Consider the following 24,599-nt stretch of genomic DNA (forward strand, 5'->3'; position numbering starts at 1 on the left):
ACTGTCACACTCCCTTGCCAGTTGTCCCTAAGTCCAGAGCCTGTCTGAGTTTCCAGCAGAGTGATTGGCCTCTACCTTGGATGCTCTAGGCCCTCCTGACTCCATGTGCTGTTGCTGGGTTACAGTAAGGGTGCAGTTGGTACTCTTGTTACCAGTGGCTCAGGTGGTGTGGATCTTATCTGGTCCCTGAGTGGATGCGACTGTCTTGCGTACCTTGTTAGGTAGGGTAGTGCTGGGACAAAGGTCCACTTTAGGGTCCACAGTTCAGACAGTGGCCCTATTAACTGGGTGTGCAGACAGTTGTAGCTCCCACCAGGTCCCTGGAAAGGCTCCTTCCTGGTCACTGGATAGGTCCTTGGGTTGGCAGGACTGGCCCTGGACCATGGCCTAGAAGGCTGTAACTGATCCCCAGCACTGGTTCTGGTTCCACAGCCACGGTCGAGGTCTGCCGACCTGGCTCTGGAGGCATGAATGGGTGTGTCGCTTGCCAGGTCCCTGGGTAGGCTACATTGCTCCCTGTCTGTGGCAAAAGGAGCTAGAGCTGAGTATAGGGTTGTTTCAGGATCTCTCGGGGGTGCAGACAGGAGTGTCTCCTGCAGAGTCCCTGGACCAGCAGTACTACTCATGGACTGTGGCTGAGAGGCTGGAGCTGAGTATTGGGCCCTTTCTGAATCTCTGGGTTTGCAGATGGGTCCTTGGACCTGTAGGACTGCTGGCAAACTGCAGCTCTAAGAGGACTGGAGCCAAGTATAAGACCCTTTTGGAATTTCTGGAGGCACAGATGGGAGTGTCTCCTGCCAGGTGCCTGTGTCAGCCGGACTGTTCTCAGGCTACAGCTAGAACCAGCTGGAGCCGAGTTACAGGGCCTTTCAGAACCTATAGTCTGACTGAGTTTGGAGGGGTTACCTCCAGAGGCTCCTGCCCACACCCAAGAAGAGGCTGACGTGCTTCACGGGACACTTGAGGGTCCACATCCTGAACCAGGGTCTGTATGCCTATTACCTAATGCATGTGGGCATGAGTCCTCCCGGGTCCCTTGGCATATGGTGCTGGTGACAGAACTAAAGCCAAATGGAGCTGTAGCTGAGTCCTCAGGGGTATGGAGCTGTTTGAGGATCTGTGGTCAGGACCTTGGTTGGTGAGACAGCCACCTGGGTATGAACTCACCTCAAAATGGCTGTCCTTGATCTTAGACTCTACTGGGGTTTCACAATCTCCCACCCAGTCCAAAGCTCCCACAAAGGCGCTTTTGTCCATGCATGCATACCAAATTATTGTTGATAGGGGTGATATTCAGACATCTTGCTGATATCACTCCCTTCCACCCCCAGAAACTTAAAAAAAAAAAATAATAATAACTTTAGTATTACTTAATTTTCCTTACAATCCAAGAATGTGCTGTTGGTATGAATTTGACTTTAGGGTTTGGTACATATTCCTTAAAAATAATGCCTGAAATTATATTTTATGTATTTTTTTTTAGTTTCTAGAGTATATTAAGATTTATGTTATGGATCACTAACTTTTTAACACCTTTATACTGTTATAATTACTGCTGCTAAATTATTTTTCTATGAAATGAAAAGCCATCTCACCATTAAGAAAAAAGCTTTATTTTTCTGTTTTGCCTGTACTTATAAGTGGGTAATAGAAAGCTGATCCATGTAGAAAAGTAATTTTTATTTTATAATGAAGTTTTCAAAAATATATTTTGTTTTTACCCACTGACCCAATTCGAGAAATTAGCATTCTCCTGTCCATTAAATTATTACTTCTTGGATGGAATTTAATGAATATTAATAGACTAACTCAGAAAACCGGAGGTAATTTATTAGAGTTTTCTGCACTTCTATTTTTATGTGTTATCTGTTTTCCTTTGCATTATGTGCCATACATCTTTTGTTTCAAGTTGATTAATAATTCCTTTGTGTTTTTTACTTTATTATTCATTTTCAGTAAAAGATGCCTTCACATTTTGAGCCTTACTAATTAAGATATGTGGTCCTATAAATTGAATGTAAATTTAAAGGAAGACCTGGTTTCTAATCAAAATGTTTTATAGCTATTTCTGTTATGGTATAGCATTTCATTTCTTAAATTCATCAGATGTTACCTAATATAGTGTGCTTGTTTGTTTTTAGTCACTGAAGCCATAGCATTTTAGCAAACTCATGAAAAGTGCTTTTCAAATCTCATTTCTGACTGACATACTGATGAGCTATTAACAAATGGTGATGATTATTTTTCTTCATAGGCAGGGTCATATGCCTATAAAAATAGCCAATACTTATAGGGTGCTTATTATCTCACTAACTGCTTGTGGTAACTCAGTTCTCACAGCTCTGTGAAGTCGTCAGGACTATAATTAACTCCATTTTACAGATGAAGAAGCTAAGTCAAGAAAGGTTGATCTTGCTGGAGGTCAACACAGTAAGAGGGTGGGAGAGCTGGGATTCTGACAGTCATTCTGGTTCCCAGGTTCATGCTGTTAACCACCAGGGTCACTGGCCATGCTGATGCTTCTCTTGCACATTTCAGCATCTTCCCTCTTAGCATTGAGAAATCCTTTTAGGACCTGCACCAACTTTCCCTCAGTTTTCTTTATTTCTCCAAAAACCTCATTGCCAAAACTTCTCCTTTTTACTCTTCCTTTTCTAGTCCCACTCTCCATCTGCTTTTATTGTCTAATTGTCTCCACAAGGAGGGGATGAAAATCAAAGTATTTAAACAGTTGAGGAGACATACACAGACATGTCTAAAACAGTGCCTGCCATGTTGAGGTACAAATGTGTTTTTGTTGAGTGTCAAAGTAAATATGCAAATGCTAAAATTTCTAGAAAGAAAAAGAGGTAACTTTCATTTCTTCTGCTTTCTTTTGGGAAAACTCAAGCTGCTATGTGGAGAACAGTTTGGATAGGGACAAGAAAAGATAGGGAACTTTTAATACCTAAGAAAGAAATTTGTATGTCATCAGTGGATAATAAATCCAATGCCAAATTCTCATTTAGGTCTTAAAATCTGTAATTTTGGATGATCAAGAGGGGTATGTCAGAAAATAGTAACTTAACCGGGCATTACTGTGTTAACAGTAGTTTTCCTCTTGAACATAAGACAAAGCAGTATTTCCAGAGAAAAATAAAAATACATCACAAAAGAAAACTGAAGTATATAGTTAAGATAGAACAGACTAGACCCTTGCTGATTAGAGTCATACTTTTAATTAAAATTTTAAATCAGAAGGATATATATCAAAATATATCTACTGGCCACCTTTGGATTTATGGACAGTTTTTCTTTCTTCTTTATACCTTTATTTTCTGGGGGAAAACTTTATATTAAACATGTACTACTTTCATGCTAAAACTAATAAAATCATTTTTATTAGGGGAAATATACATAAAATAACCTTTTCCTCATGTGAATACTCTTTAAACCATCTGTTTTTTAAATATCAGACATTTCTAAATTTATGCAAAGCATATTTAAGGATATGTGAATTCACTGAAGTGAAATGCAGTCATGGCTGAATCCCTGAACTGTGCAAGGAGTAATTTTTACTTTTGAAAATGATTTACTATCCAATAAAATTTTACTTAAGACTCAGGTGTTGAAAGCAATGAAAGAACATATATAGGTTGATGAAATAATGCCTGTTTAACTGTGTACTAATGGAGTCACCATAGAATAAACTGGAAAGGAAAGCCACATGTGCAAAGCTGTGACTTCATGATTGAAACTAGAAAATGTAAATGTCACATCAGTAATGAATACCTGTATCTTCTACAACTGCCTTAAAGTGAGAACTAAAAAACAAGGTTCTTTGAGGAAATTTGTATGATGTTTTATATATGAAAGTCTGATGGCAGCAGCTCCCTCTATATTTTATGTATTACACCAGCTGAAGATATTTTAGACCCATCAGAAGGTCCAGTGTCTCTGGCAGTATAGTAATAAAATTAAAAAGTGGAGGAGAAATCTCTGCAGTCTCTAATAAGCAGTCTATCACGGAATACTGTCAGATTCTGTAGAAAACTCCACAACATGATTTATTACGTTAATTACAGTCATGTGGGTTTCATGCTGCTAAGCCTGAAAATGCAGCCACATTCTACAGTTGATTTAAGAATATATTTTGGCCAAGACAAAAGAGCTCCTTCTTGTGATTAATATAGTTCAATATTTATTCTCTTGTTCTACTCTTCTTTCGCCTTTGGAATGCTTAATTTCTTTTCTGTGACTTGAAATTAAGTTTGAGATTTGAGAAGTTTCACCTAGTTTTTATTCACTTCTGTCATCTGGTCTCCCTTTTGTCTTTTTGTGCCATCTTAATTGTCACTAATGTTGCATGTCCTCTATGTGTGAAGTCTGTGTAACTCCTCTGAGCAAATGTGGCTAGCCTGCAGCTGTCCCCAGCTAGCACTGCTGACCCCAAGGCTTCTCAGGTCACACCTGTGATGCTACAGCTCACTTTTCAAAGGGAAGGAGCAATTGAGACATCCTCATTTTCTTAATGCAAAGAAGCAGAATTCTTAGAGAATTCCATGATTCTACCCTTGTTTAGTACTGTACTGAATTCATAGTCACATAATATCTCTTCCTTAGGGACACAGTAAGCTTGTCACGTCACAGGATTCCAGGTGGTGTCGAATGGAAGGTGTCCTAAGAGCTGTTTTAGATATGGATATTAATTCTGGTTGCTTACATATGTCAGTGACAGGATATGTTCAGTTATGCACAAATGCTAACCCTGGTTGGCCTTTATAGATTAACTTGGAAGAATTAGCAAATATTTGCTACAAACTAAAGCATCAATAGAAAAGAAACTCAAGTGAAGTAAGATTTAGTGGGTTGGAACACATTTCTAAGAAATGTTTTTAAAGAGTTGTACTAGATGATTTATGTGCCCAACACTGAGCTAGGTGATTTGTTTTTCTTTCTTACTCAATTTTTATACAACTCTTAAGAGATAGGTATAATGATTACACCTGTTTTACAGTTGAAAAACCTGAGGCTTAGGTTTAAAAAACATGCAGATTCACATAGCTGCTTAAGCAGTAGAACTGGAGATTTGAACCCAGCCTGCCTGTCTTTCCCTCCCTCCCTCCCTCACTCCTTCTCTCCCTCTCTCCCTCCCTCCCTCCCTCCCTTCTTCTCTCCCTCCCTCCCTCCTTCTCTCCCTCCCTCCTTCCCTTCTTCTCTCCTTCCCTCCTTCTCTCCCTCCCTCCTTCTCTCCCTCCCTCCCTCCCTCCCTCCTTCTCTCCCTCCCTCCCTCCTTCCCTTCCTTCCTTCCTTCCTTCCTTCCTTCCTTCCTTCCTCTCTCTCTCTGTCTCAGACAGAGAGAGCATACAAGCAGGGAGAGGGAGAGAGAGAATCTCAAGCAGACTCCCCACTGAACATGGAGCCTAATGTGGGGCTCAATTTCACAACCCTGAAATCATGACCTGAGCTGAAATCAAGAGTCGGACGCTCAGTCGACTGAGCCACCCAGGCACCCTATTTTTCTAAATTTTTATTGAGGAGAAAATTTTCTAGAGACTCTAGAGTTGCATAACATATAACTGAGAGAAATGAACAGATGACTAATGTTTATTTAAGTGATTTCTGCTTCAGTGAAAAATACTTTCAGAAATCATACTGGATTGGGGCATCTGGCTGGCTTGGTAGAGCATGTGATTCTTGATTGGGGTTGTGAGTTCAAGCTCCAAGTTGGGTATAGAGATTACTTAAATAAATCTTAAAGAAAAAAATCATACTGGACTGACTGGTACTGTTCTAAATTTTCGTGCTTCTGAATATTTGTAAGAAATGTGTTTTACTCTCACTATTGGAAAAGATAAGCTGAGCATTAAAATAATTTGCTGGTCAGATAGCTATAATAACATACAAATCTGTCTTCAATTAGTGATGTTAACAATCTTACAAAATAGCCTGTGTTTTAAAGTTCTAGGAGAAAGCATATAAATGCACAAGGACAGGCACCTGGGTGGCTCAGTAAGTTGAGCATTGACTCTTGATTTTGGCTCAGGTCATGATCTTGGGATCCTGAGATTGAACCCTGCGTCAGGCGGAGTCCGCTTGTCCCTCTTTCTCTGCTCCTCCCCCTGCTCGTGCTCGCTCTTTCAAATAGGTGGATAAATAAAATCTTAAAAAAAAATGTGCAAGGAATTGGGTGTTGAAAGGAGAAAGAAGACACTAACTTTTAATACATTTTGTGGTAGTTACAAGGTTATCTCAATTTATTTTCCACTTTTTTTAGAGATTTTATTTTTAAGTAATATCTGCACCCAGTCTGGGGCTCTAACTTACAACGCCAAGATGAAGAGTTGCATGCTGCACCTACTGAGCCAGCCAGGTGCCCCTAGTTTCCACTTTTATTTATTTATTTAAAGATTTATTTAAAAGTTTATTTACTTGAGAGAGAGAGAGCAAGTGTGCGTGAGTGGGAGGAGGGGCAGAGAGAGTGTCTTCAAGCGGACTCCCTGTGGAGTGTGGAGTCCTACATGGGGCTCCATCCCATGTCCCATGATACCATGACCTGAGCCAAAACTGAGAGTCCGAGGTTCAACTGACTGAGCCAGCCAGGTGCCCCTAGTTTCCACTGTTACAGTAAATACAGCTCACTTTTTTTTCCCCCAATAAATTGCAGGAGTTAGGAGCTATTGCTGTTTTCAAAAATGAAACATGAATGTTGGCAAAATGATTTTTGTAACCCTTGACAAATAAAATTGGTGTTTCCTAAGATTACCAACCAGGACATTTTTTTTTTTTAATACCAAGATTATTTTCCTTTAACGTATGAAAGAGTCCTAAGAAAATTTAATTGCTTTCAAAGGAATACATTTATGGAAGAAGTAAGTACTTAACAGAAAACATCATCATGTCAGTATAACCTTTTTTTAAAGTGAAGGTCAGGACTGGGGGGGAGCTATCCCTTGATTTTATGGACATACTAATTATGGACTTTAATTATTTTGTTTGTTTTTTCCCTTATCCTGACAGATAAAGATACTTTCTTGTAGCAATTTATGTAATAGGTCTTTTTTTGTTTTGTTTTTTTAGTAAGCTCTATGCCCAGCATGGGGCTTGAACTCACAACCCTGAGACTCAGAGATCAAAAGTCACATGCTCTACCAACTGAGCCAGCCAGCCCCCCACCCCCACCCCTTGTGTGTTATGTCGTTTTATCCTAAGGAATTAGCCCTGGAAAAGCTTCCAGTGGCCTTATAAGTCATTTCATAAAGTTATTATAGATGTTCATATCACCTGCCCCAACCACAACAGACTCTCTAAAGAGGCTTAATGAAGGAGAGGTGACTATGAGATTCTGATTGTGAGCCCCCAAATTTAATTTTATGCCATTGACTTTTGTTTTTAAATATAGTCAGTATGGTTGGTCTAAAGTGATTATGTAATTACATACACTGTTATCTCGTAACTTTCCTTTTAGCTTTGGTGTTAATTCAGTCAACAAATGTTTATTGAATGCTACTACTTCTCAAGTGCTTTTCCATACTCTGTGAGTAGAGTAGCAAAGTCCTGGCTCTTACAGAGCTCACAGCTCACAGGGAGAGACAGATGCTAAGCAAGGTATCAAAGAAATATGTAGGGCGCCTGGGTGGCTCAGTTGGTTAAGCGACTGCCTTCGGCTCAGGTCATGATCCCGGAGTCCCGGGATCGAGTCCCGCATCGGGCTCCCTGCTCGGCGGGGAGTCTGCTTCTCCCTCTAACCCTACCCCCTCTTGCGCACGCTCTCTCACTCTCTCTCTCTAATAAATAAATTTTAAAAATCTTAAAAAAAGAAATATGTAGTATGTCAGACGGTGACAGGTGTGCAGAATAAAATAACAGCATAAGGGGAATAAAGAATGTCAGAAGTAGAGAAATGGGTTGTTGATTTATTTTTAAAAAGCTGTTTCTTCAAATGTTTGGCATTTGGAGGTTCTTTGCACTGAGCATATTCAGTTTCTTCTCCTGGTGTATATATTTATAATTACTATATAAAATGCTCCATGTGGCGCTCCCACTGTTCTAGCTTTATTCCCCACCCAACCCCTCTCCCACCTCCAGACCAGGATCAGTGTTTTATAATCCTCATGACCAGAAGCCAGACTCCCTCCCATCTCATTTCCTTTGTACATGCAATTTCTTCCTGGAACGCTTTACCCTACTGTTCCTCTTTACAAAATGGTACCCATTCCCCCATGGAACAGAGCTCCAACACACCTCAAGCTCTATTTGACTCCTCTCTTTTGTTTCTGAATTCCTGTAGGACCTAGAGTCGTGCCACAAACACAGTGCCTAATTGCATAGTGCCATGTATGGTCATTTTAATTAATTTTATGTGTGTTAGTCATCTCTTCTAGCTATGATGTAATCGACATAACCATCAGGGACTTGCCTTTGACTACACCTCACAGGACTTCTTGAAATGCTAGGAGGCGGGGTGGGTACTCACAAATGTAGATTAAATACTAATCCCAGCTGCAGTCTCATAAATATAAACCTACTCACCAGATTTCTTTTTTCTTTTTTACTTTTCAAACTTAAAAATACATTCTTATTTAATAAACTCGTGGACTTATCATTCATTGAAAGAATTTGGACATCATTTCTCTATCAAGTGAAAAGACAAAATATTCAAATAAAAATAACAAGTTAAATATCAAGAAATGTTTCTTATTGCTTCAGATGTATTGCTTTAATAAAATCACAAAAGGAATGTGATAGCTAAGCTTATTTTTTGTTAAATTGAGTGCTGCAGCAATAGAAGGAAGTGGATCTGAATTTAAACCGAACATAAATCTCCTCAAATTAAGTGAGAACACAAGATACTGCACTAATTATGTGTTTTTCCATGCCATCTCCTAACAAGGGAGGAAATAATTGGATTAATGGGGCATGAAGACTATGTAAATAAGTACAGAAAGGCTGTGTGTGTAAAAACTTTACTCAGGCTCTTGGTAAGAATTCCTCTCCCTATGGCCCTGTTCCAGGTCACCGATCTCTTGGAAAACAGTAACCTAAAACTTTTCCATATCTTGGCTACATTTGTAGAAGACCCATTTCACTGTACTAGGTTTTATGGTATGGCTTCTCCTTTTGAGAGTAAGTTTAAGTGGTCTGTGTTATGGCTCTTGTGTGTGGTATAGGCAAGACATGAGTGACAATTCATTCGAAGAACCGAGGTCACTCATACCATCTACCTGAAGAGTTTATTCCCCCTTCATACTTAAAACCAAAACCATACTAGTGATGCCTACTAGTTACAGCAAGGACCCCCTAAGACAGTAGTCCGGCAGGATACAGTATGGGTAGAAGGGAGCTAATATAAATTAAAAGTCTGGAGGAAAGGCAGACACTTTAAAAATGCATTTTTGAAAGCCACACATGTCCAGAAGTTCTCCCTTTCCTATCATTCTCAGGTCAAAGCTTTAGATGTTTAGTCTTAGAGATATATGTATAGGATTTGTAGATTTAAAATTCTTTTGGGGGCACCTGGCTGGCTCAGTCAGTGGAGCATGTAACTCTTGATATCGGGGTTGTGAGTTCAAACCCCGTGGTGGGTGTGGGGATTACTTAAAAATAAAATCTTTAAATAAATAAATAAAATTCTTTTAACAGTTCATATATTTATTCATTCAGTCTTCATACTTTGGGTAGCTCTGGAGTGCTGGAACGTATGCTGGATACTCAGGATTCATAGATGATGAATACATGAAAAATAATGTAATTAATGGGACATAGAGACTATATAAAAAAGTATAGATAAGCTGTTGCTTAAAAATTTTACTAAGACTGGGGCACCTGGCTGGCTCAGTCGGTGGAGCATGTAACACTTGATCTTGGGGTTGTAGGTTCAAGCCCCACGTTGGGTGTAGAGATTACTTAAAAATAAAATCCTTTTTTAAAAAAAGATTTTTCCTAAGACTGTCTCTAAGCATTCTTTTCTCCTCAAGGAGGTCACAACCTAACAGAGAGATGTGAGATGGAATGAAATAAATAGGGCAGGATAATGGAAGCATAATCCACTTATCAGCTGGTGTCTTCTGGTCCTCTAAGATCTCAATAAGATGAGCTCACATCTATTAGCTCTGTCCCACAATTTTTACCAACTCTAACACCTCTCCTTCTTTTGGAGGGTGGGTAGAGGGGGAAGGGTGAGATAGTGGTTAACTTGCATAGTCTCTTGTTTTCTCTGGCTTCTTCCACAGAGGTAGTTTATGCATCGTTTCACTGTCTGGGAATGTTTTGCACCAGGTCATTCAGATGTGAACTTAGCCTTACTTATACAAGGCAAAGTTTATTGAAGATTTTCTTAGCATGGGAAGAGATAGGTCTACAAACCTATAGATAGGTTTATATCATAAAAAGAGCAGTGCGAACCTGACCATGTAGTTTTCTAAGTAGTTTTCTTAGGATAAAATACAAAGTTATTAATAAGGCCTGCAAGGCCTGGTGTGATCTGAGCCCGGTGGGCTTTCAGACTGCTCCTCGTACCACTCTCCCTTTGGATTGCTCCAAGCACACTGATACTCTTTCAGTTTCTCAAACTTAGTTTCCATTGTAGGAACTTCTCATGTGCGGTTCCCTCTGCTTTTCCTCCTCCTACAGTTTACCTGACTGGCTTCTCATTTTTAGGTCTCAGCTAAAAGTCCTTCTTAAAGAGTCCTTCCTAGAACATCCATCCTTAAGTAGGTCACTTATTCTTTCTCACAGTACTCTGTTAGTTCTCTTCGTAGTATTTGTGTCAGTTTGTCCAAGATTTCCGTAGTTGTGTTATCTTCACTCACTCTGGTAAATTCCACAAAAGCAAGGACTGTTCCATTGTACTCAGACTGTTTCATTATACTGTAGAATCAGCCTACTTAATTCCTAATGTGTGTCAGTCACTCATTAAGTGTGCTTGAATGAGTGAGGTGGCTCAGCAGGGATTGATAGATTCGCTGCAGAGGAATGGGAGCACGGTGTCAGGGGTGGTGCTCGGGTTTCAAGCTTGGGGAAATGGGTAGGTGTTGGAGGCACTGACTAGGTGGAAGAGCAGGTTTGTGGGAACAGAGCCAAAGTTATATTTTAGGTCTGGGCACATATAATGATTAGACTAACACCTGTGTTAGGTTCATGGGACCCATGGGGACATGATTCTGATGGCTACTCATTCACCATAAGCAAAACTGTATTTCTAATTGTTAAGTACCTGATCTGTTAGAAAACAATAATTTGTACTTCTGTATTTTTGGCTGCTACCTTGTCTTCTCCATTCAGTTATCAAGGCCTTTGGGATTTTATCCACATTCAATTTTTAAAAGTTGTTACTTAATCACAGCTACCTATATATAATAAGACCATTTTGCTCATCTCAGTGCATGTATTTTTTTTCATCAATAACAGTGACTCATTCGGTTTGCTGAATGATATACATACTTCTCTTAAGAAAATTGAAAGTGATCTTTTATCTTTTGTTTGTTTTGAAACAGTTATATCATCAGCATTAGATAAACAATAGAACTACTTAGAATCCAAGTTATATTTCTTACCACATACATTCAAACAAAATTTAATGAAATTGGGTACTGAATTTTTGATGAATGACAAAATCTTGAGGAAGGTAACTCTTCTTAATAGAGTAGACTTCATGTGATGAGAAAGCATTCAATGAACATTTATGGGATCCCTGTTAAGCACAAGGCACCAGGTTAGGGACTAAAAGTTGTCTCAATCTCATTCATATGCAAAGAACTGGATCTGAATTCTGGCTTCTCTTTAAAATCACTTCAAAATAAGAAAGAAACAGAAACAAACTTTCTCTTTTAAACTAGAAGTCTTCTGCTACAACCACAGTGTATAAAGAAAGTCTGCTGGATGCAGTAATCTGTTGGGGATTTGGATATGACACCAAGAGACATGTGACTGTAGATATCAGATGGAGGTGTAAGAACTCAGTTTTCCACTGAGGATGGTACATGCTGAGCAGTAAAATTAACAGTCACTTTTGAAGAACTGGAACAGGGGCTGCTGGGTTGGTCTTGAGAGCTTTGCTGGGCCCAGTTTGACACCAGAGAATAACAGAGGAGACAGGACTGAGGCAAGAAACACATACACACTTGTCATCTTTGTGGGAGGTGGTCTGCCAGTATGATAAACCAGTGAAGATATACTTGAATTTGTGGCTTGAAAGAGCACACCGTATACCAGAAAAAAAGATGGGTACACAATGATCAACACTGAGATATAGCCTAGGAACCTTACTGCCCTTCACAGATAAAGAAATAATCATTTAGCTATCTAGGCCCCTGCCTTAAGAACAATCAAGAGACCTATAAGGGAGAAAGACTGGGCTGACCATTGACTTTCCTACACCAGCATTGAATTCTAGAAGATACTTGAGCAATGCTGCTATTGTCCAGGGTGTGTGGGAGGGGTGGGGAGTGGGGAGTATGAGTGGAGAGTCTTGTACCTAGTCAAACCTTTGTCCATTTATAAAGACAAAAGCTTAAAGACATACTCAAAAATTCAAGACCTCAGGAAAACATGGTTTTCATAAATACTTTCTGAATAAGCTACTGGAGGACAAACTTTAGCTGAGAGGAGAATGGCAAAACACTGATGGTAAGCATTGATTTTATCTATTTAATAATTGCAAGACTGAGACCAAAATGTGGAAATTACGATTAAAAACAGAATATTATAAATTATTTTATAAATATTTATACTATCACAAGCCACAACCATGTGGAAATGTATAATTTTTAAGATTTTTTTTTTAATTATTTGAGAGACAGCATAAGCAAGGGGAGGGACAGAGGGAGAAGGAAAATCAGTCTCCCTGCTGGTCGTGGGGTTCAATCCCAAGACCCTGAGATCATGACCTGAGCCAAAGGCAGACCCTTAACCAACTGTGCCACCCAGGCACCCCAAAAATGTATAATTTTTAAAAGCTGGGAGAGCACAGGAGAGAGAATGTGGGAAACTATGTAAACCAAGATTCAAAAGATATTACTTAAAGCTAACAATTCAAGTAATAGGATATTCAGATACTTGAAGGTATAAAGGTAATACTAGAAGAACTAAACCAAACAGTAAAATAAAAGATAGTAAGTATAAGGACCAAGAAAAATATTAAAATTGAAAATGATTAGTTGGAGAAATATAAGTGAATGGTATAATTTTGGCATTGCTTGTAATGAGGTATTAAGTTGTATAAAAATAGATATGCAAAGTTATCAAAGTAATGATAACCACTAGAAAAATTAGCAAGAGAACATAAACTGAAAGAGTCTTTTTTCTCCTAAAGGGAGATTACTGGAATAGATGGTCCCTTTTCAGTCTCTGGCTGTTGTTATCCTGCTTGTGGTTGAAGCCAACACAAGAAAGAGGGTTCAGCCAAGAGAAGGAAGAGCTGAGCAAGAGCCCGGATACAACAGAAAAACAGAGAGCCTGACATATATTATGATCACAAGAACTAAGATTAAATGAAACAAATAGAAATGAGAAAGTTGTTGAGAGAGTATATCCTAAAAATCCTCACCATGAGGAGAAATTTTTTTCTTTTCTTTTTATTGTATCTATATGAGATGATGGATTTTAATCAAACCTATTGTAATTATTTCACAATACATGTAATTCAAACCATTATGCTGTAATGTATAAACTTACACAGTGATATGTGTCAATTATTTCTCAATAAAACTGGGGAAAAGTCTATATATTAATGTTAGTGTGCAAAGTAACACAACTAATATTAAAACAAAGAAATGAGATAAACTCAGCGTTGACTCTAAAAATGGATCACAATCCGAAACCCAGTGATATCCTATTCAGGTGTTACTGTCATCAAAGAATACATGCATTTCTGAAAACCATTTTGCAAATGACACACAGAAATGACAGAGCTTTTGGGGCAGACTACTCAGAGCTTATACAACTTTGTAATCAGATCACTAACCAACCAAACTAATTCTAATAAAAATGCTTCAGTAGTTTAAAAGACATGATAGACTTCTAATAAATAATGACACAGTACAGCAAATATAGGAATTTACAGTGAAAAAATAATTTTAAAGGTCAAGTTATGTCAATAATGAGCCACAATGACCACTATTATTAACAGCGGGATGACTATCTAGAAAAATGTCAATTTGGTGCCTATCTTTTTACACCAAAATAAATTAGATAATTAAATACTTAATTTAAATATTTAAAGAGTAAAAATGAAATTTTAATGAAATGAAAATGGAAAATGAAATAAAAATGTTTTAGAAGAAAACATAGAATTGTTTTATGGTTTCAAAATGGGGAAAACATCTCTAAGTATACCACAAAATATAAAAAACATTTAACAGAGAGATAAATTCAATCCCATAAATGTGTAACAGTCACAAATACCAAAGGTAAACTAAAAAGAATTATATATTTATACACAGACATCATATATATCACAAAGGGCTAAAGATAATAATGATAAGACTAAATAGTATGAACATAATATTAAGACTAAATATAAATGAAAAATTCCTAAATGTATCTGTAGCTCCTAAATCAATATAAAGAAAGAAAATGGACAGAGGCCAGAATTCACAGAAAGAAAATGAGAAAATATAGGGAGCTAATAAGTATTTGAAAAAAATATTAAGTCTCATTTATCATAAATGCAAAATAAATAAAACCACAGCAATATATTTTACCAATTAAATAAGCAAAGATTAAAAAGATGGATAATACATTATGTCTAAGAAGGTATGATTAAACCATCACTCTTATACCTTATCATGGAAGTAATAATTATTACAACATTTATACATACAGGGCAACAGCAATAGAGCAATTCCACTTGGGAAATTACTTCTGTGTCTATACATGCCCATAAATGGGAAATGTCATGTATGCAAGGATACTCACTGCAGCATTGTTTGTAATAGCAAAAGGATGGAAATAATGCAAATGTCTATCAGTAAAGAATTAGGGGTTAGACAAATGTATTATGGTATATCCATTATAAATACAGCTATAGATAGTGGCAACTATGTATATGATGATATGGAGCTACATTGTAATACACTGTAATGGTAAAAAGAGTGTAGGATAGAATGTATAGTATATTCCATCCCCCTTTTTGAAAGGCAAAAAGTAAGTGCATGTGCATAGAAAAATCAAAAATTATACCCCATAAATTGACAGTATTGGTTGTCATGCAGAGGGAAATGTGGCAACAAGGAGATGGGGTGGGAGGGTGACTTACTTTCACTCTATACCCATTTGTAACTTTCAGATACTGTACTATATGCTGTATTGCCTATTGAAAGTTTATTAATTTATTAAAATCAAATGGATCGCGGGCCATACTGAAAAAAAATTAATCATAATTTTTATCTCAGGACATACAGGTAGATGTTCTAGTGGATGGCAGGTTGAAATGTGAAAAGTAAAACTGTAAAGCTCTTGGAAGAAATAGATCTTCCATTACTTTGGGATAAGCAAGATTTCTTAAGCAAGATGCAAAAAGCATGAACCGATAAAGGAAAAAAATTGATAATTGGGCGATACTAGGATTAAGAACTCTTATTTTTTAAAAACACCATTAGGAAAGTGAAAAGGCAAGCCACAGATTGGAAGAAGATATTTGCAATATGCATTTCTGACAAAGACTCAAACAATATGTTAAAACCTTCTACAAACAGTAAGAAAAGGGCAGACAATCCAACAGAAAAATGACTTGAACAGGTACTTCACTGAGAGAATATTCAAATGGCCAATAAGTGTATAAAGAAGTGTTCGACTTCTTTAGTCATCAGGGAAATGAAAATTAAAACTACAGTGCAGTACCACCCCACACCCAGCAGAATGGCTAAAAAAAAAAAAAAAAAAAGAGGAAAAAAGACTACTTAGTGTTGCTGAAGATATGGAGCAAACTGAACTCTTATGTACTCCTGTTTGTGAAAGTAAATTGGTACAACCACTTTGGAAAATTGTTTGTCAGTATCTGTTAAAGCTACTGAAACCTATGATTTCCTCTGGCCCAATAATTCCACTTCTAAGTAAACACCCAACATGATCATTTCATAGAATGTTCATAACAATTTCATTGGAAATAACCCCGAACTGAAAACTACCCAAATGCCCAGTAGAAACATATATTGTGATATAGCCACACAATGGAATGTTACAAAGTAATGAGGGTAAGTTATCTACAGCTACAAAACAAAATGGATGAAACTCACAAACAGAATGTTGAAATAAAGAAGCCAAGCACAAGAGAGTCCATCCTCTTAGATTCCATTGATACTAGTAATAATAATAGACCAGACAATTGTATTATGTTTCATCAGGATAGCTGTTATTCTTGATGCGAGGGAATAACTGGAAGAAGGGGCCATCAGAAAGACTCCGGGGATGCTAGTGGTGTTCTTTTTCTTGATCTGGATACTGGATTTAGTTTGTGAAAATTAATTACATGCATTTAATGACTGGTCTACTTTATTGTATGTTTGTTATACCTAATAAAAAGTTTTTAAAAGGAAGTGGATCAGAAGTTTTTCTAAAACTAGAGATAAAAGCAAGATAAATGTAACAGTTTTATATTTTGTTATCAGTCTTCCCTGGTCTTACTTGATTGTGTAACTAGCTGAAAAACGATTACTTGAATTTGAAGCCATTTACTTCCACCTATTCATGCAAAATGAATGAGGGTTTCTCTACTCTTCTACCTCCTTTTGTGGCACATTCCAGGCTCTTAGAAAAAGGATTTTTTAGTTCTATTTTTCTATAGATACAATGGCTCTTAACTAAGATTGAGACTGAGTAGAAAGAGGAGAAAGGCTTGAAACAAAACTGGGCTGAGGTTGTTGAAGCAGTGCTAATGTGTTGGTCAGCTCTAAGAGTGTTAGCAGGCTCTCCAGATGTGAATGGAGGAGATGCAGATGTGAAAGAACTGGCTGCCTTACCCAGGAAATTTGCAGATGAGTGACTCCAGACCCTTCCATTCTTCTTCACCAGTTCCTCCTACAGTATACTGACTAAGGCGGCATAATTAAGTTCAACAGACTTAAACTCTTTTATTCACATACCCCTCGAAAGAACTTTGAAAAAAATGATACCATTCACTGATATTTAAATGGACACCCAAAGGTTTCCAACAGTTTATTTTTTTAAAAAGGAGGTAGGAAATAGTGAATATTTTATAAAGTGAAGATGAGGATTGACTGTAAGTAGAATTAATATTTCATGTATTTGATAATAGTTAAGCATCTTATGAACAAAAGCATGCTGAATCTGAAAGAACTGAATAGTTTTAAGCCTCTCTCTTGAACATTCTGATAGTCCTGCAGAATATTGTATTTCTAGTGAAAAGAACCAACTTCACTAACCTATAACCCCCTCAGAAGTCCTAAATTCACCCCAGTTCACGCCCAAATACCCTCCTTCTGATGGCAGATTTCACCTACATCAGAATATGTAAAAGAACAAAGAAGGACAAGACATGCTATGGATTTAATCATCGATTTATAAATTTTGTTTGCCTCCTCAAAGTCTTTTACACCCCAGAGTATGTATCACAGTAGATTTGAGATGGCAGCATGTGCAAACTCAGTCTTCATCTCAGACAAATAAGTTTTATAAAAGATTCTGTGTGAAACTTGAGAAACTAGAAGTTTTTTCCCTGAAGTTGTCTTATGAATGTTTATTTCTTAGAAAGTCTTTGGAGTTTGAAGTCCACTGTGGTAGATATTTAAACAATTAGTCAAAATGAACCAATGTGTCAGCCCCATTGGCTTTACACGTAAACAGCCAAGGAAGCCAGCCTGGTAAAAGGTTACATGCAAAGTGTGCCTTCCATCTTTTTGATGGAAAGATACACATCTTTATTGTTGATATATAAACAGTTTTAATGGGAAGAAAATGGCATAATCAAAAGTTAAGTCTAACGAGGCATAAAATATACTTTTGTATACTGAATTTTAGAAATATGATCTTTCAAAAATGTGCCTATAAAAATATCTAATTAGCTAGTTTAGTGAATTTTAGTTCATTTCATTTTATAAACTTGTGAGGATTTTGGCAAATATACATTAGAGCTGTCATTTAAAAATAACATACTGTAATACAAAAAGTAGTGTATTTTATGAATAAAATTCAATTTATTAGAAATTTTATTTTTATTATTATATATGGTTATTACAAAGACTTCCACTGAACAACCTTACAAATTAAAATTTTCCTAAAGAAGATAATCAGGATAAACAGACTATTTTACATTATACTAGAATCAGAAATTACATTTTTATGTTGTTTTAAGTTGAGCTTGAAGCTTGCCTCTCAACAATCGGATAGCCCAGTTTTCTCTTGTGTACTTTCATTTTTAGAATTTCTCTTTTTGAGTTACACCCCTGTCTGACATAACAGTGGTGAATTTTGACAAAACGTTTTTATTGTTAATGTTAAGAATCCAAATTTAAATTACACATTACTGAAAGGAAACAACTTAAATGATATCACTGAATTTAATATATATATAAAAAAAAAAACTAAGTAAAAAAAGAGTAGTTTCTCTCAAACCTCATCCTGAGCATGGATTCCTGCCACCGAGGAATCTGATATTGATCAAGCATTCTGAGTAATTCACAAGTACACTAAAGTGTGAGAACTGCTAGTCTAGAGCAACATTAGTTAATCGTGGGTGATCCATAATGGAAAGAGGCAACCCTAGTCCTTGGTGGAAGAGTGTAAATAATAAACTAATAAAAGGATTTGTCCAAGAGATACACCCCTTTCCTTACATCTGGATTATAGTAGCCTGATTCAAGTTTCACTGTCCTGTCTTTATACCTATGAAGTTTTATCCTCATTTCTTTACAAAATACTAAATATTTTTATAACTTATTACAAACTGCCCTGCAATTGCATACAGAATATTTATAAACTGTATTTACCTAAATTGCCGTAGAGTGTTGAATAAACTACTACAAATGATCTGTTTAGTAACTTTTAAATATAGATTTCTAGTGATGTGCTAAGTAACAAATTTGAATATTTTAGTTCAGTAAAATGGAACCAGTAAAACCTCTGGCTTCACAAATGAAGTGATTCAAAATGAGTGTGTCAGCTTTAATGGGGCCCTTGCAGCCTTCAGTAGGGTGAATAGCACATTTCTGTCTCACATTCCTCCTAAAACAGAGGCTGGCTCTGATCTCGCTCTTACCACAAACCTTCATGCACAAAACTTGTGTGTCAGTGACACGAGAAGCTCATTTTGATTGTAATGGGCCATACTCTTGTCTAGTACATCATTTGTGAAACTGAAGTTGGCTATTATAAGGCAGCAGGTATGTAAGTAATAACATTTATGAGTGATCTCTGTGAAATGGATTCCTTCTTTCCCTTTTCATTATAAGAGGAAACTTTATTTCAGAGTAGAAAGTGCATTGTCTGAACTCATCAACACCCTCTCTATCCCTCCCCTCCCCAATTTGTTGCAGACCAGGATGAAAGAGCAGCTGAGCTCAGCAGGGAGCAGAATGAGAAAACCATCCGGAGCACGCAGACCGCGCTCCGCAATTTCCGAGAGTTCCTCATCTCCAAGTATCCTTCTGAAACACGAGAGATTTATGTGATCCCTTGCAAGGAGTTGGATGCCTACCTGGCCTCTTTCTTTGTGGATGCCAGGCAGAAGGATGGGTCCGAATATGAACCCAACAGCTTGGCCAATTACCAGTGTGGACTTGAACGGTACCTAAAAGAACACAGGTATGGCTACAGTATCACCAGGGATAAGGAATTCAAGCGTTCCCAAGAGGCCCTGAAACAGAAGCAGATTGAACTCCGATGCAAAGGAAAAGGAAATAAGCCACACAAGTCCATGAAGCTCACCTTTGCTGATGAACTCATTCTGCGGAAAAGGGGACTACTAAGCCGCTATAATCCCGAGGGTCTTCTCAACCTTGTCTGGCTCAACAACACAAAAGCTTTTGGGCACTGCACAGGCTTCCATGGATCTACCTTGAAGTGGGGCGATATCCGGCTCCGGGTAACAGAAACGGGGCTGGAGTATTTAGAGTGGATGGGTCAAGACACTGGTGACCTGAATGCCAAAACCAAGAGAGGGGGCACGGACTCTCGTGTGTATGCCACCCAACACGCCCCGCAGACCTGCCCCGTACAGGACTATAAGGAGTATGCCCAGCGGCGGCCTCCTGCCATGCGCTACGAGGATGCTCCTTTCTACCTGTCCATCAAGCCAGTCGTGAACTTGGCAGCTCTGCATTGGTACAACTGCCAGGCCCTCGGCAAGAACAAGCTGGCCAAGATGGTGAAGACCATGTGTGAGAAGGGTAACATCCCCGGCAGGAAAACCAACTTCAGTGTGTATCAAAGCTGCAGCACCTTGTCTGAGGCCCAGAGCAACCAGCTGGTGCTTATCTGTAACAGTCTGAGCCAGCAGGCCGCCCAGTCAGTGGCTGGGCGCTCCAACGGTGGCGATTTTATCGTCTCTGCCTCCTATGACTCTTCCTCCGACACCGCTTGACCAGGTGGCTTGAGCAAGAGCCCAGTTTGGTTACCGTGTCCAGAGAAACTGTGATCATACACTGCTTCTCATTCCCTTTCCTCCACCCTCAGTATTAACTTTATAAAAATCTAAATATATACTATATTTTTCTTTTTACAAATAAACCAATGGAGATAGTTTAGTATTGCTAACATAGTATTTATAGGCTTAACACAGATGTACTCATGGGTGATTAAATGTAATTGCTGTTACAGACTCTACAAAACCATAGTGGTCCTCAGGCAACACAAAGTAGAGAAGGAATTCCGTTTTTAAAGAACTGTCAGAAAAGTCACTGAAAGTTATCCTAGACACTTGTGTCCTCAACTCCTGCTTTCCTTCCCACCCCACCTCTCATTTTTAGTCTAGTTAATAAATGGCTTTATTTTTTTAATTTTTAAAATTTTGTATTAATCGGGAGGAGACAATATTAACCCTACTGCTTACACAGAACTGTATTCAGTCAGATCCAGAATATGAACATGTTGATATAAGCTCAACAAATTATCTACATACTTTTTTTAGCGGAATTAGAATTGTAGCTCCTGTGCCTCATTTTTTGTAATGTCTGAAAATCTAGATGTTTACCTAACATCTTTTCTTTTGGGGGCAATAAAGGTGCCATTCTTTTTGGAAGATACATAATTTTTCAATAATATGCAAAGTCCAATATTGTGGCGATAAAGACTGTTAATAGCTCATTTTTACTGTTGTGCTTAAACCTGGATAGAATATTTTTTGTCCCCTAAGAAATCAGTTAAAATGAAGTGTGATTTTCAGATTTACAAAACTACCAAAGTTTTTGAAAATGTTCCCAAGCATTAGATTGTATATCAAACATAAAAAGAAGGTAGAGAATGGGAGAGTCTTAATAAAAATCCAGAAGCACTAGAGACAACAAAAGACAACAAAAGAGTCCTACTCGTCAAAGCCCAAATCCCCTGATTTATTTATTTATAAGCATTAAACTTCGGTCTCTTTTCCCAAGGAGATTACTTGACTCTGTAGTTGAGATCAAAAGAATATTGACGCTCATTTTGGGTAACAACATTTTGTTACCAGATTTAGCTGAATTCAAAGCATTCTTGAAAATGTGCAGAGTTTCTTCTACAGTAAATATAAATTTATCTGTGATACCCTGCAATTATAATAATAATAATTTTGGTTAAACAACTCTTTGTGGTGGTTTTTCCAAGGTCTTTCTTTTCAAGTCTTGAAGTCTGTGGTGTATTTTTAGTTAAGATCCTTCAATAACAACATAAGTTTAGACACTAGGACAACAATAAAGTTGAGCTAGGTTCCTATGCTGTATAATCATTAACACATAAAAAATCCAAATCTTAATAGCTTTATTGGATTCTATTGGAAGTATTTGTTCTTCAAGGTAACCTCATAATTCGCATTAGCTAGGAGGGTAGGTGGTATTTTATGTATTAATTTATTGTAGACCAGGACAAACTTCATTTTGATTTGCTTTGCTAAATCATCACATTAACTGAGCTTTCCACATGGCTAGGCATCTTTTCCCAACACTAAGTTGTAAACATATAAAGACCCATTCCTCTAAGCTGTGACCTTTCCTTGGGCTCCGGAGTAGAAAGTCTGCTGTGGACTTTGTGTGGAATCCACTTTACTTCATGACTTTTCCTCCATAGGGGGAGGCATCCAGAAACAAGAAGAAAGGGTGGAAGATATCTTGCTTTATTGTTTTATATTAACGATGATACCCACCGTTTTTTGAGCTAACGTGTGTGCCAGCACTGTGCCAAGTGACTTATTACATGCATCATTTATACAATAGTTACTAACTGTATGAAAATTAGAAAATTCAGATAAGCATAAAGAAAATTCTCCTGAATCTGCTGGCCAAAAAATAACTACTGTTAATATTTTGGCAAATATTTCTTTAGACATTTCAATACGTATAATTTATTTCTCTATATATTATCTTTAATCTTTTCAATCCTTGAAAAGGTTAGTTATCTCCATTTTATGTTGAGATCAAGACAAATCAGTTAGGGTATAGTTAAGGAAATGGTACTGTCTGTCATCTGACTGCAGAGTTTTTTTCTGTTTATCTTCTTTATTTCCAACTCCTAGTCAGGTTCCAGTGATTTGAGCCAGAAATGGGGACACAGTGTCATTCCCTCTCTGAAGGCTGTCTGATTAAATGGAATGCTTGAGTGATCTTTCATGATGGCACACCGTGCTCCCTAATGCCCCCTCTTCTGTTCATTTTGAACCACAGGGCCTCTTTCTCCAAGTTCTCTTTACAAAACTTTCCTTATTCTATACCCGGTTTGTAAGTACACAGGACAGCCTACTGTAAAAGAATTCTTTTTTAAAAAAATAAGGTTGTTTTTAATGGGTTACCTCTCATGTTTAAAAAATTTTTTTTCTGTGAAACATTTAAAATGTAATTGTGCATTTTATTTTTGCATTGACATACTTTAAAAAATTCTTACTATGTTTTTGACAACAAAGTAAGTTTGTGATGAGGAAGAAGAGCAGTCAGTATGTACTGAGAAAGCAGAACTAGGAGATTTTGCATCCCTCTGTGTGTTTATTGAGGTACTACTAACATGAAAGTCTCTCTCCTATTGCATTTTCATTCAGAAGAACACAATTAAATTGAGAATGTGAATTACTTTTTAATTATTTATATTTTGCTTTGATAACTCAAACCAAATAGGAACATTGTGATCTAGATTTAGAAAACTTTTCTGAAGAATGGCTTGGTAGAAGTTTAGTTGAACTGTAGTATCTCTTTGGGTTAATGAAATTACAAAAAATTATCTACAACTACCTCTAAATTTTGTGTTTTTATATAAACAATACTGAAGACATGCTACTGCCTGATGCCATTTTTATTATTTGTTATTTTAGCTTAAAAAAATGTTATGTTCATACTGTGGCAGTGGTACATGCCAAAATATCGTATATGTGCTTTAGTGAAAATTCAGCAGTCCAGCAGGTGTTTACTACAACTGAATGTGCTGCCTTCCCAGGCAATCCTCTGCTCTGGTTCATAAAAAAAACAATAAAGCCACATTTGCAAAATTTACACTCTTAGGTCAGTGTAAGGTCATGTAAGAAAGAGACCGTGCCCCTCACATGACTCTGGAAGTTTTGCACTGTCCACAACAAAAATGTCAAACCCATCTGTCAGCATTTGGGGGACATACCTGCAAAATTCAGCCTTTCTTCTATGTGAGTGGCTGTTGAAAACCATGGATGGTAGCAATTTTTCTTTAAAAACCCATAATGTCTGAAAAAATTCGAGATATTCAAGTTGTTTATCCAACAGAGCTTATTCTTAAAATTCCATTTCTTATCATGGGTAGTAGGGGTGGTCTGAATATGATTTGTAATACACCAGCTACTTAAAATATTTGTTATCTTATATTTTTCCCTATGTTAATTCACTTTTACCTATGTTAAATTACTTCCTGATGCACAAAAGAATAGTCTGAAATTTTTTAAGGTAGATCAAGTCTCTCTGGTTTTTCAGTTAGGTCATTGTTAGCTGAAACTTCCGTCACATTAATTTGTCTAAGTCATATGGCTTAGCTTTTAGATGTCATGAAATCCAATGACTTCACTGAGATGAGAATTTACAGTCATATCAACAAATACTTGAACACTATTATCTAGACACTGGGAAGGGTACAAAGATGTATAAAATAGTCCCTGCCCTCAAAGAATTTATAAAAGATACTGTAATAAAAGTTTCATTTCATTTTTGAGAGCTCACCAAAAAAGTCTGCCAGTACTATCTTGTATCATTTCCCAAACTTTGTACTCATGCAGTTTGTCAATTATTCAGCCACTGAAAATGTTGGTTTGCTGTGGAACACATAATACTGCTTTGAGTATTTTGAGGAGAATCTTCCTTAAGAGGCTGTTTTAAAATCAATATGAAGGCAAAGCCATTCCTACACCACCCATTGTGTTCACATAGGTGCACACGTGTATAAGAAGGTGTAGATTGTCATCAATGACTATCATTTACTGAGTACTTACAATGTTCCAGAGTACTAAGTGCTTCTGTAAGTTGTTTCAC

General features: G+C 37.3%; 1 protein-coding gene across 2 annotated transcripts in view; it reads left to right on the forward strand.

The window, feature by feature from the left end:
- KIAA1958 (KIAA1958 ortholog) overlaps positions 1–24,599 on the forward strand; it is an 83,369-nt gene that overhangs the window by 19,105 nt on the left and 39,665 nt on the right. Inside the window, exon 2 of one of the 2 annotated variants that reach the window (XM_021691399.1) lies at positions 19,470–19,553. The exons of the other annotated variant lie outside the window; for it this stretch is intronic. Coding sequence (XP_021547074.1) covers positions 19,470–19,553 — 84 coding nt within the window. The remainder of the gene's footprint in view (positions 1–19,469; positions 19,554–24,599) is intronic. 2 annotated transcript variants of the gene reach the window in all.

The sequence above is a fragment of the Neomonachus schauinslandi genome, chromosome 13 (assembly GCF_002201575.2).
Source record: "Neomonachus schauinslandi chromosome 13, ASM220157v2, whole genome shotgun sequence".
In the NCBI taxonomy this organism is placed as follows: Eukaryota; Metazoa; Chordata; class Mammalia; order Carnivora; family Phocidae; genus Neomonachus; species Neomonachus schauinslandi.